At 41.1% G+C, this 13,293-nt stretch overlaps 1 protein-coding gene across 5 annotated transcripts in view; it reads right to left on the bottom strand.

Moving 5' to 3' along the window:
* The window catches only part of LOC138826167 (ectonucleoside triphosphate diphosphohydrolase 1-like), a 96,326-nt gene that overhangs the window by 14,075 nt on the left and 68,958 nt on the right, over positions 1-13,293 (bottom strand). For all 5 annotated transcript variants that reach the window (XM_070021306.1, XM_070021302.1, XM_070021303.1 and 2 more), the window contains 5 exons: positions 8,988-9,105; positions 5,944-6,094; positions 3,499-3,658; positions 2,455-2,685; positions 718-978 (listed from right to left, as the gene is read on the bottom strand). In XM_070021306.1, coding sequence (XP_069877407.1) covers positions 718-978; positions 2,455-2,685; positions 3,499-3,658; positions 5,944-6,094; positions 8,988-9,105 — 921 coding nt within the window. The remainder of the gene's footprint in view (positions 1-717; positions 979-2,454; positions 2,686-3,498; positions 3,659-5,943; positions 6,095-8,987; positions 9,106-13,293) is intronic.

The following is a 13,293-nucleotide window of genomic DNA, read 5'->3' as shown; positions in this document are numbered from 1 at the left end:
GAAAGGAATGAATTTGAAGCTGTAGTTCAAATACCTCTCAACTCTTCAAAATGTAATGCCATGTTGCACTTTTAATACTTCCTTCAGACTTAAATCTTTCTTGAGGTTTTCTGAGTTTAAATCTTCCTTGAGATTTCCTGTGTTTCTACTTTTAAATAAATGTCTTGAAAGAGGAAAATGCTCAGCTGCTCCAACTGCTGCTTTTCCTCCTGACATCTGGAAAGTCACTGTGGCAGATTCTAATGATCCCTGCCCCAGAGCCCTTCTTCTTGCTTACAGAAACCTAAATGTACCCACATAGAGGAAGTTAAGGTGCCTAGGAAACACTTCTCCCAGGAGACAATGTTTAAACCATTTTAGTCCATTTTCCTGTAACACACCTTAGTGCATTCACCACATTCTGGCTAAGAAAATATCTATGGCCCTTCTCATAATTAAATTAAGTGTGTAAGACAAACCCTACACTTCATTTCTGCATTGGTATTACTTGGGGAGATGTGATGCTTGGAGCAGTAGCTGCCATCTTAGCACCACAAAAAGGTCAAGGAGATAATTGAGAAGGTAATCCCAATTGCTACCCTTGTGTGGCCAAATAGCCAGCCATGAATTTTCTCAACGTTATTATGAGCGCGAACAAGAAATCCTATAATTTAAACATATTCTCCAACATGCAACTAAAATCATTCTCCAATATACCTCATTATTTTACAGACTTACCCCAAAATTCCCTTGGAGTGGTGGCAAGAAAATCCCATTGAAGGCACAGCTTGAGTAAGGGCAGTAACTGGTGTTGAAGAGCTCAAGGATACTTTGCTGGCATTTTTGATAGTCTCCAGTACCCTGGATTTGAAACTGATCAAATGGCAGCATTTTCTGGAGCCTGTTGGTGCAGGGGCTCTTGTAGACCTCACTTACATTCATTGTCTTCTCATATCCAGAGTGAAAGCATGGGTCCCTGATGGTTCTGCTACTTGAAACCTGAATGGGAAAATTACTTGAAGGAATCCTGTGTGAATGATTTTGGGGACTAAAGACATACTCTGATATGGTCAATGTGAAGGCCTTAAGCAACATCATTGGCATATAGCCCTGTCTTGCTTTATTTTCTTTTTCCTATTAGCATAATTTTTCTTTAAAAAAAAAAGGCTCAGAAGTGGTACCATAGAGCCAGGCACTGATGGTTCACGCCTGTAATCCTAGCTACTCAGGAGGCTGAGATCTGAGGACTGCGGTTCAAAGCCAGCCTAAGCAGGAAAGTCTGTGAGACTTTTCTGTGAGACCTCCAATAAACCACTAGAAAAGTAGAAGTGGCGCTGTGGATCAAGCAGAAGAGTGCTTGCCTTGAGCTGAAGAGTGCAGGGACAGCGCCCAAGCTCAGAGTTCAAGCCCCACAACCGACAAAAAAAGAAGAAGAAGAAAGAAAGAAGAAGAAAGAAGAAAGAAGAGGAGGAGGAGGAGGGGGAGGACGAGGAGGTACCCGACATCAATGTAGTAGCATATTTATAGAATGTTGATAGAGTGATTCTGGGTTCAGAAATGCCATTAGTTGGGACTGCCCCTTCATGCATAATCCTAATTACACAGGCCACATAAAGAAAATTCTCAGAATCTCAAAATTATAAGCCAGAGGTCTACACCCTGTCCCTTCCTCTCCTCCCCAAACAAACAATCAGAAGCTCCAAGACCTGAAAAGTGCCTTATGTCCTTCAAGCCAAAAGTATAAAAATGAGTTTTACCCCTCAAAAGAAGAAAAGGGACAGCTGTAGAAAAGAAACTTCACGGTGCTTTGAGGCCAGTGGGCATCACTCAGCAGCACCTATTCGTATGGTGGTCATCTTAAGGACCAGAGTGCTGGGTGCGGTGGAGTTGTGGGAAAGAGAACTGGCTGTCCTTTCATGAAGACAGAAAAGCTGATGTGACACCCTCTCTGTGTCTGCTAGTCAGGGTGTGCCTGGTTCTCTCACGATGCTGCCTTCAAAATGCAGAGGCATCTGGGAATAAGATCTAAAGTATGGACTAACAAATTCAGTGTTGTTCTGAGGTTTTGTTTTCTTCCTCCTCTCCAGGTCATTTCTAACAACTCTGTTTTCTGTGATTTATAGGAAAGAGATTTAAGACTGGTCTAGATGAGCTTATAAATGGCAACCTTTCTTCTGAACAGTGCTCTAATGTGTAACTTTTATTATCATTGCCACCAGGGTGAGAAATTAGTTCCTAAGAAAGGATCTGACTCGTGTCCTTGGAGATAGTGCAGTAAACAAACACAGGAGGGGATGTCTGCATGGGACAACTCATAGGGGTCGACCAGATGTAGTTTGGTATCCTGCCTGAAAAGATTTGGAAAGCACAATAATCAGTTTCAGACCAATTACTGGATTAGAAAAAGGAAATAACAGGATGTGGGGGCTGAGGACCAGATGTGGAGAGAGCAGGTCTGAATTCAGTTATACTTGCCTGAATGTCCTTGGCCAGTTTCTGCCAGAGTGCTTGATCTTTCCCGTAGCACAAGAAGCTGTGTGTGTATACAGTGTAGTCTTTGCCATAAAGACGAAATTGCAGAGAGTTTTCGGGAGACTCCACGGTGTAGTTTAGGGGTACAAAAGTGATTTGTGTAGAGGCTCCCCCAAGGTCCAGAGCTCCAAAGGTTTCCTGACTTTGTGGAATGAAGCTGAGCCAACTCAATTTCTAAAAGAGAGGACAGTTACTAGTCTAGCAATCTGTGGATATCCTGATTTTCACAGGATTTCTTGCACTCAGCGATTTCCTAAGTCAGTGAAGTGGGGGGCAAAGCTCACTGCAGGCTCCAGCATCAAATCAATAGCAAGAAAAGAGGGGCTTCAAAGATATAGCCAGACCCCAGCAATTTGGAAGCCCTGTGACTCGTCCTTACAAACAAGGGGCCTAAGGCAAGCTGACTCAAGTCTCAATTTCCACTCAGTAAGTCAGGAGATGTGTGATGTTGGGCAGAATAATAACCCTTTTTGGCTATTAATATTAAGATCTAAAACAGAAATAATTTTGCCTCATGCTCTTGTTCTGATAATGCTCAGCATAGCACAAGACACACAGCACGAGACAGATACTAATCATTCTTTTTGGTTCCTTTGGTTTTGTTTTGGAGATCAGGTCTTGCTATGATACCCAGGCTGACCTTGAACTAACAGTTTTTCTGCCTAAGCTACCCAAGTAATTGGTATTACAACAGTGTGCCACCTCACTCAGCTATTCTTAATTTTAATAAGGTTAAACTAATTATAAACAAAATAGATTCTGTTTTCCCTCATGTCTCCTCCTAAGGTGAAGATAAGGCTCCAATACTCTTCACTAATAGAAAAAGTTCTTAAAAGACAAGTATACTTCTAGTGACTTTTACACAAGTGGGAATACATTCATTCATCCATCCATCCATCATTCTGGCTAGCAACTCAGATACTTCTCCGAGATAGCAATGGCACTGGCCCTCAATGAGCCACTTTCATGGATGCTGTGGGTATTTACCTGAGTGAATTTGCCCAGCAGATAGTTGATGGTAATCCATCCATAGGCACCTTCCTCTTGGCCAGTGATAATCCGTGCACCCTGGAAGTCAAAGGGGTAGTTGCTAAGGCTCCTTGACACTGCAGCCAGGACCCTTTCTGCCGACTGTTCATTTTCCATTCTACACAAAAGAGGAGGCAAGGTTACTATTTTGTCTTAAAAATGACACCTACCCATTCAGCCAGATTGTCCATGTAATACCCCAAGAAGTGGACCATAACACAATGAAGTAAGTAGACACACAGAGATCTCTGCACATGGCAGTCAAAGGAACCTTCCCTTTAAGATGAGGGAGAGTTACTCTTTTGTTCCTTTTCCAGATCCAGTTCTTTCTGTCCTTGAGTAAGTTGGTCTTCCTAAAGTAGTACAATTTTTGCTCTGTTGTTTCCTGGATTACAAATATCAAAAGCTCTTTTAAAAATTCTCTGGTGGGAGCCTCATCATATCTAGAGCTACTGTGTGCTATATTAGCTATTAATGGTGGCTCCTAGTTGGTTACAAAGTTAGACTTGTTGGTATTAATTAGGGCTATAGTAGAACACAAGTGGAAAGAGATTGGGGACAGATACCCAACTTCCTCTGCTGCCACCTTGGGAAAACCAGTCAATTACTGTGTCTGTTTGAGACCCTTAGACCTGAAGAGTCTTTCAGGGTTGTCATAGTACAGATGAAACTGCTTCCAGGATCTAGGCTATGCAACACTGAGTCTTGTGAGGAAATACAGCCTGCCAACTCTTGTCTGCCATTGAATGGTGTCCATTAGCTGCCTTCCCTTTATCGCTAGCTTTCTTCCCCTCTAATACATCTCTATTAGTGACACTAATTGTGTAACAACCTTAAATAGCTTCACATTGTCTCCAAGTTAAAACCCAACCATCCTGCCATCCACAAGGCCATTTGTGATTTGAACCCTGTCTTCTCAGAAACCGACTCACAGCTTGGGTCCTGCCACTTGCCAGGTATTGAATCTCATCTGTAAGCCACAGCTCCCTTTTCTAGCTGAATATAGTATCTTTTAGTCAGTCCAGGCAGGAAAGTCTATAAGACTCTTATCTCCAATACACTAACCAGAAAAGCTGGAAAGTAGAGCTGTGGCTCAAGTGGTAGAATACTAGACTTGAACAAAATAAGCTCAGGGACAGTGCCTTGGTTCTGAATTCAAGCCTCAGGATGGAACACACAAAAAAAACTCTTACTTTATAGAGTTGTTATGATGGTTAAACAAGTATGTATGTATTAAAGTGTTTGGCACAGTGTTAAGACTGTAGCAGTTGCCAGGTGCCAGTAGCTCATGCCTGTAATCCTAGCTATGCAGGAGGCTGAGATCTGAGGATTGTGGTTCAAACCCGGGCAGGAAAGTCTGTGAGACTCATCTCCAATGAACCATCAGAAAACCAGAAGTGGTACTGTGGCTCAAGTGGTAAAGTGCTTGCCTTGAGCTGAAGAGCTCAGGGACAGCGCCCAGGCCCAGAGTTCAAGCCCCATGACTGACAAAAAAAAAAAAAATGTAGCAGAGGCTCAATAAACATGAGTTGCTACTATTACTCTATCTCCTCTCTGTGCAGAAATACAGCCCTCTGGACTATGTCTTGGTTTTCTTAATTTCCCTGCCGTTGCACATTCGTTTGAACACAATCCCCATGAAGTCAAGGAATTTGCCTTGTTCACTGCTGAATCCCTAGTGCTTCAAACAGTGCCTGACACTTCACAAGTGCTTAATAAAAGGCAGCCACTGGATGACTGCTGTCTGTTTGCAAATAGCACTCGTTCCTTTCCCTCCAAGTTGTCTGTCATGATAAAGGTCATATATCCCCTTCTCTGGCTGCTTCTCATCCTGGGCAGGGCCAAAAGCTCCCACAGCAGCTCCAAACATCCCTCTATTGAAGGACAATTCATTCTGTGTGGAAGCATATTTTCTTGAGGGCTCAGTCACCTGCTGCATATTCTGGGCAGAGCAGAAGCTCATCACATATTGAATCAATGAATGGATGGATGGATGGATGGATGGGTGGATGAACAAGTATACAAAGAACACTGCTACCAAGAGGTAACAAGTAAAGATGTGTAAACTGTGATTATTTGCTTTAGGACATCTGTGGATCTCTTCTAGTCATCTTCCTCCCAGATATTGATTGACTAAATCTTCAGCCTCAAATCTCAGAGATTAATGTTTCTCAACTTTTCCATGGGGAGATTGGTAGGGTTTTTTAGCTACCTAGTCTTTCCATTGTACATACTATGAGTTAAAGAGTATTGTATTGCTCACCTGCTGAAATTTCCTATCTAGGAATGGACTTTGGAGTATGTATAACTTGAGCGGTAGATGGGTTGGGGGGGAATGTGGTCCTCTCATAGTTGCACTGCCTCTAACTAGTATCCACTCTTGGTCCCTACATGCTACTGTACCTGAGTAACCGCATGCCTGCTGTGGCTCCCAGATAAACAGGTGTATCCTGATGTTGAGAACTTGGGATCACTTCTTTGGACTTTTCCATGCATTCAGTCAGGTACATGTCTAATTCATTTGGTTTCTGGACATATTTTGAGATTCCAGGACCTAAGGAAAGATATAAAAGGTGGTAATTTTTTTTAAGTATAAGCCAGGTTTTGGTGGCTCACCCTTATAATACTATCTACTCAAGAGGCCTAGATCTAGCTGGGCGCCGGTGGCTCACATCTTTAATCCTAGCTTCTCAGAAAGCTGAGATCTGAGGATCACAGTTCAAAGCAAGCCAGGGCAGGAAAGTCCATGAGACTCTTATCTCCAATAAACCACTAGAAAACCGGAAGTGGTAAGTGGTGCTGTGGCTCAAGCGGTAGAGTACTTGCCTTGAGCTGAAGAGCACAGGGACAGTGCCCAAGCCCAGAGTTCAGAGGCTGAGATCTGAGAACTGCAGTTTGAAGCCAGCCTGGGCAGACAAATCCAAGAGGGTCTGAGCTTCATATAACCAGAAAAAAGCCAGAAATGGGAGCATGGCTGTGTTGTAGAGCACCAGACATAAGCAAAAGAGCTAAGTAAAAGAGGTCCAAAGTTCAAGTCCTAGTACTATTACAAAAAAAGTATAGGATACACATTGACAATATTAGAGAAAAATATTGTATTTACTAAGAAAATACAAGGAAAAATAATTTCCTCATGTAGATTTATGTGTGTGTGTGTATATATATATATATATATATATATATATATATATATATATATGAATGAGGTGGTGGTACTTAGAGAGTTAAGTCACTGGTCCTAACATTGGTATTAATTTTCAAATTTTGGATTAGGTCTGTCTGGTGTTCAGTAATTTTTCCACTAGATGGCACAATTTTATATTTAACTGTGTAACAGTTCCTCAGATTTTCATATAGATCAATAGCCACTCTATTAATTACTTTTGGGTGATTCTTCCACAAATTTTTAATTTATAAGACTAGTTACTAGAAGATTTAAGCAAAGATTATATTTAGAACAAAAATTAAAATAAGCACCAGCTATTATTGTCTCCAAATTGATGAGACCAGAGTCTTAGAATATCAGACTTCTGGATAGGCTTTTCTTTTATCTTCCTGCTTACTTAATAAGTTACAAAATGAGTGGACTCCTCAGGGCATCAGACTGAAAAGACAGAAGTGTTGCTAACAAGCTTTGTAATCATGACTTGTGCCCTAAAATTTCTGAGGTGGAGTTTTTTTTTTTCTCTGTTAGAAGAAACATGATTTGAAGCCATGCCTCCTTAGTGACTTTTTCCACTCCAATCTCCTGCTTTCCTAATAGGACTGTTATTCCAATTTTAGAGCAAAACTAACTGTTGCTAGGGAAAGGTTGGAGCCAAGATTCTGCAAGCTTTTTGAAGTCAGCACTCAACATTTTTCTCTCACACTAAGATAAATATCACATGATTAATGCTTCATGGTGAGGGTTTCCTTTACAGATAATTATCTGCTCACAGATTAATCATAATGAGGAAATTATCTCTAAGCATGTGTTTTGATTCAGAAAATCTGGCTTTAAGTATTCAATTTTTCTTGAGGGGGGAAGCTATTGTCTTCATTAGTCTGAACACTCATGTACACATGGTCTGAGTCTCAGAGGAGAGACATCTAATGGATGAAAGAAGAGTTCTAAAATTAGAAGATAATCAATTTTAAAAAGGCCAATGAAATAAAGCACGGAAACCTTAAGAAAGTCAAGTGCTTTCTCCCTGTTGATAAGGCAGAGTTTCAAGAACATCATCCTTCTCTTTCGAAGATTTTTTCTCTTGTCTCCTCTCTACTATTAAGTTATAAAATTGGGGTAGACTTCACAGACCGTTAGACTAAAAGTCAATTCTTTCTGAGATCTGGATTAACTGTCTGACTGAAAATAAACAGTAGGTTCCTCCCTCAAAAGGTGAAGGGAGACAAAGGTTAAAGTGATTATACCTTATGTTGATGTAAGTGGTGCAGTTGGGGTACTGATGGAGGGGAGTGGCGAGAACCAAAGTGTCAATAACCCTCCATGGATTATAAATTGAAAAGAAAATTGTCTGGGAAAACAATCAGGATATAATGCAATGGTTCAAATTAGTGAGAAGCCTGGAATATAGTTAGGAAACCTATATGCTTCGCTTGGTTCTGGTGCTACTTACAAGGCAGTAGTCTTCCAGATTTTTGGTTTCTTTCCTGCAAAACAAGATCCCATCCCTAAGCATCAGTGATCTGCTCATTCTTGCTTATAGAGAGTGTGAAGATGTTTGAAAACTTCACCAAGCTTCAGATTAGAGTACAAAGATGAGGACAGGAGCAGTTCTATGGATTTGGCAGCATTAGTATTACCTGGGAATGTGTTAGGAATACAAGTTTTCAGTCTTCTCCCTCAAATCTGTGAACTCAGAAATTTAAAATATTTGTGTTTTTAAATCCCAGTGGTTCTGATGCCATTTCTGAGACCTGCTGGCCCAGATATGGGTTTTAAGTTGGGCATGCCTTGTTTTAAACTAAAACTTTATCACTTATTAAGTTAACCAAGTGATGTAACCTTTCAATTTTGGTACCTTCATCTTTAAAAAATAGGAATACAAACCTCAGTAGGAGATTATGAGGGTGAACTGAATTCAATTCCTAATCAGTGCATTACATAAATGTGGATGCGAGTTAGTTACTCAATTATTGTATATGTATGGGGGAACAGGTTGCTGAGGATCAAACCCAGTTCCTCATACATACTAAATAGGTATTTATCACTTACATACACCTTCAGTCTCCCCACTATATAACTGTTTTTAATTTGCCTATTCTTCAAGGACTTCATCATCAAGGACTGATTTCAATATTATTTTATAATGATAATGACATAGCAAATACACTGTGATCCTCACTTGACTTCCTGTCCCTGGAACTCCCTTTTCTCTTGTGTTCTACTTGCCAAATATCTCTTGTGTTGTCCCAATCTCTGTCTACCCCTCCTCTTCCCATCTTACCTTTCACTTTACATTCTTCTATCTGGCGCACCACTCCTGTGTCATTCTCCTTTTCAGCTGCCCATTTATAGATGTACAAGTTTGTGTGAGAAGAGCCTGCATCCAGCACAATCCCATACTGAGGACAGAAGAAAACTCTTATCAGTATCACATCATTCTTCTCCATATTCAGCTTGAAAAAGAAAGGGAATGCCACTGGGGAGGCATTCTAATTGAAGAGCATTGGTCAGTTTGGAACTGGAGTCACTCTAGTCATAAGATCTCCCAGGACCTGCATCCCTGGAGAACAGGGTTCTTAATTCCGGCTACACACTAGAGATGTTCAGGGTGAGGCCTGAGCAGCAGGGATATAGAGGCTTCCTAAGGGACTGTAACCTTCAGCGAAGATTCAGAGACTCCACCGAAATAGTTGAGACATTCGTGGAAAGAACAGAAAGCAACTAATTCAGTAGTTCTCAAACTTGTCTACATAACGGAATCACCTGGAGAGCTTCAGAGGCTGAAGCCAATATTCCATCCCTGTGATGTAATATGGCCTCAGCTTTGGAATTCTTCCATATAATTGTAATGTGCAGACAAGTTTGGGGACCACTAAGTTAATCCACTGAGGGCCATGTAGGCATATAAATATCTTCAGTGAGCAAGCATAGAATTGTGAGAGTTTGGGGTTTTTGTTTACTAGTGTCAAGTAGTTGTACAAAAGCATTTCATTTTGACATGTTCATTTATACATACAATGTATCATGGTTTGCTTACCACTTCTTTTTTGGTGTTTTTTTTGGGGGGGGTCCGGTCATGGGGCCTCAACTCTGGGCCTGGGCGCTGTCCCTCAGCTCTTCAGCTCAAGGCTAGCACTCTACCGCTTGAGCCACAGCGCTACTTCCGGCTTTTTTTTCTGCTTATGTGGTGCTGAGGAATCGAACCCAGGGCCTCATGCATGCAAGGCATTGCTTACCACTTCTGTCACTCTCCTTATCCCTTGTTTCTCTATCCAACCAACAAGTTCCACTGTAACATTTCACACATGTACATATAGTATTTGGGTTGTATTAATCATCCTTCTCGCTCTGTCCTACCCACTTCCACTAGTCCTCTTACCCTGAACAGGACTGAAGTTATGTTAAAGAGAGATAGAAAATTCTAAGTATATTTGCTTTTAAATTAAAATATAACTTTAAAATGTATTCAGTATATTTGGAAGGATATGTAAATGTTGTGTTTTCAGATCTGTAAGAGTGGAGGAGATCAAAGGACTCAGAAGGAAGGAGAAGAGAGAAATGGCATGAAGAACAGTTATAAAGTAGATGCTACACTATGTTGAAAATGAACTTTACAACTTCAGGGGTGGGGGGTGGGTAGTTGTGGAGGTGGGACGGAAGGGATGGTAGGGGGAAAACAAAGGAGAAGGCAACAATGCTCAATAGGACATACACTCATTATCTTGCTCATGTAACTGTAACCCCTCTACAGTATTTTTACAATAAAAAACATACAAAAAAGTAGATGCTATCTTTATCCTTTCTGTATAAGTGAGGAGCTACAAAAAGGTTAATTCATGCAAGATATACGCTAGTATATCTAGTATATATGTGAATCAGGGTCAGACTCAAGACCTCATGTTGAAAACCTAGTACCCAGAAACACAACAGCAAGGGCTAGGCAAGGGTTTTAGAATTGGTGCTCTTTGGAACATGTTTCTAGCCTCCACCAGGCTTACTGATACCCCAAAAGTAACTACCATGTTGATTTCTATCACCATGGATGAGTTTTGCCTGTTTCTGAACTGCAAAAAAGCGGACTCTTGGGGTGTGACTCCTTTAAGTCTCATTTCTTTCATTCTATGCCTATGAACTATATGGCTCATCCTTTTCCATTGCTGTGAGTATCTCATTATATGCATGCACTGTATTCTTCCCAGTTTACTGTTGATGTACTTTTGGGTTGTTTCTAATTGGGGCTATTGTGAATATAGCTGTCAGGAATATTCTTGTACATTTCATTTAGTGGAAATATCTTTAGGTCTTCTTTGAATATCTACCAGGAATAGATTGTCCAAGTGCTCATTTTTTAAATCAAATCATATGTATTTGCTTATATTCTTGAGCTTATTTGAAGGAAAATGCTATGGTTGATTAATGGCATTTGCATGGGCTTGTGATAATTTGGTGGCATATGCCATTTTTAATCATCTCTATAGTAGAGAAAACATGAGGGGGGGCTGGGAAGGTGGCTCATTGGTAGAGTGCTTGCCTTGCATGCCAGAGGCCCTGGGTTCGATTCCTCAGCACCACATAATCAAAAAGAAAAAAGCCGGAAGTGGCGCTGTGGCTCAAGTGGTAGAGCGCTAGCCTTGAGCTGAAGAGCTGAGGGACAGCACCCAGGCCCAGAGTTCAGGCCCCATGACCGGACCCAAAAAAAAAAAAAGAAAACATGAGGGAAGTGGGGGGAGAACAAAAGGCAAGCAAAAGAAGAGGCACTTCTGAAATGTGAGTCAACTGACACACTTGGCTGTACATTTGAGCTACATACTTCAAAGTGTGATCTGTCACCAGAAAATACTTAATTTGCCTATTCTATATATGTATATTATGATAAATATTGTGATATAGGTGACATACATTGTCTTATAATCTAATAAGTCCCAATAACCCCTCTTATAATTTAATAAGACCTAATAACCTCCAGGGAGAAAAGACAAGAAGACTTAAGAGACCTCCCTTGACCATTAGTAGTAACAGCTAAAGGTAGTGTGCACATTTCACGTTTAACACCCAGGAAGTATCACTGTGCAGAGCTCCTGAGGACCTTTGACCCTCCATAACCTCCCAGCATTCCTTGTCTTGATGTGCACAGCACATCAAGTAACTCTCTAGTAACTGGCACCATACCCTTGGAAAGAAAATGACCTCCATATTTGCTTTGGGCACAGCAAAGAAGTAAGCTGGACTGCTCTGCAGCTAGCTTGCAATGGAAGGAATCCAAGAAATGGCAGATGTGGTGCTACTGTGGGCAGTGAGAGATGCTGATGGAGGTGTGCAGCCTCTGGATCAGTGGGAAAGCTCCCAGGATGCAGGAACAGCCTTCAGGGTTACCCAGTAGAAAACTCTATTGTTCCCTAGTGCCACCCCTGAATTCTTCCTGCCAGAAACTGTTTCAACCACAGTAGCTACAATAAAAGCAAGTCGGCAGCAGCATGCAGCCTTTATCTGGAACCAGGACGTTCTATTCTAACTTTGTTCTATTGCTTTGTTGCCATGAAAGCCACCCTTCCAGCAGAGCCAAGGAACCAGCCCTGCTTCCATCAGCCTGCTTTACTGGGCCTCACTCAGACACTGAGGTAGCAGAAAGTTTGCTATATTTTGTGTGCAAGTATCTAGGAAGGAAGTAGAGGGCCTTTCAGTGCAAGAATTAGGACATTTCTCCTTCTGTGACAACATACCAGAAAGCTAATCTGTTTAACTGTGTCATAGACTTTTTTTTTTAAGTTTTTAGTTTGATTGAAGAGTCTGCCTTCCATGGCTACAAAGTGCACCTAAAGCCCAGAGAGCCTATTCTTTTGTTCTCTTTCCAGCACCACAGCATTCTTCCAGCAGAGGTTCCAGAAAGCAAAAAATAAACCATCCAAAAAGGTGGGGGAGTTGAAAATCTTAACTACTTGGGAGGAAAGATACAGAGGGATCATGGTTTGAGGACATCCCAGGCGAAACGTTAGCAAGATCCCATCTCAACCAATAAGCAAAGTGTAGTAGAGTACACATGTAATTTCATCTATGACAGGAGGATTTTGGTCAGAAGTTGGCTTAGGCAAAAACAAGAAATTTTATCTGAAAAAATAAAGCAAAATATGTGGGGGAGGGAAGCTGATGGTGTGAGTCAACTACATGGTAGAGCAGAACAATTCTCTGAATTCAGACTCAAGTACTGAAAGAAGAAGTAGGAGGAAGAAAAAGGAGGGAGGAAGATGAGAAGTAGTAGGAGGAGGAGGAGCAGCAGTTGTTATTTGGGAGATGTCCCTGCTTTTACTGCTTTCTGGATTTACCATCCACTACCTAGTGAATACCTTAGAGAAGGCTGCAATGAAGAAACCCAGTGTTTCTCTGTACCTCATTTTAAAGCGTTTTGAAAAGTGATATGCCCTTCATATTAAAGAAAAATCAAAGATTAAGATTCAAGTGTGGGAAGAGATCTGATATTCCCTTAATATTATCATTGCAATATGATTTTGTATTTTAAGAGCTAAAAGTTTATTAAACATTACACAAAAGATAGAGGGGGAATGATGTTTAAGATTCTACCTGGGCATTTT

The sequence above is a fragment of the Dipodomys merriami genome, unplaced genomic scaffold (assembly GCF_024711535.1).
Source record: "Dipodomys merriami isolate MVZ:Mamm:240054 unplaced genomic scaffold, mDipMer1.0.p SCAF_14, whole genome shotgun sequence".
Lineage (NCBI taxonomy): Eukaryota > Metazoa > Chordata > Mammalia > Rodentia > Heteromyidae > Dipodomys > Dipodomys merriami.
Note: the sequence above shows the minus strand (reverse complement) of the source record. Positions and strands in the feature narration are given on the sequence as shown.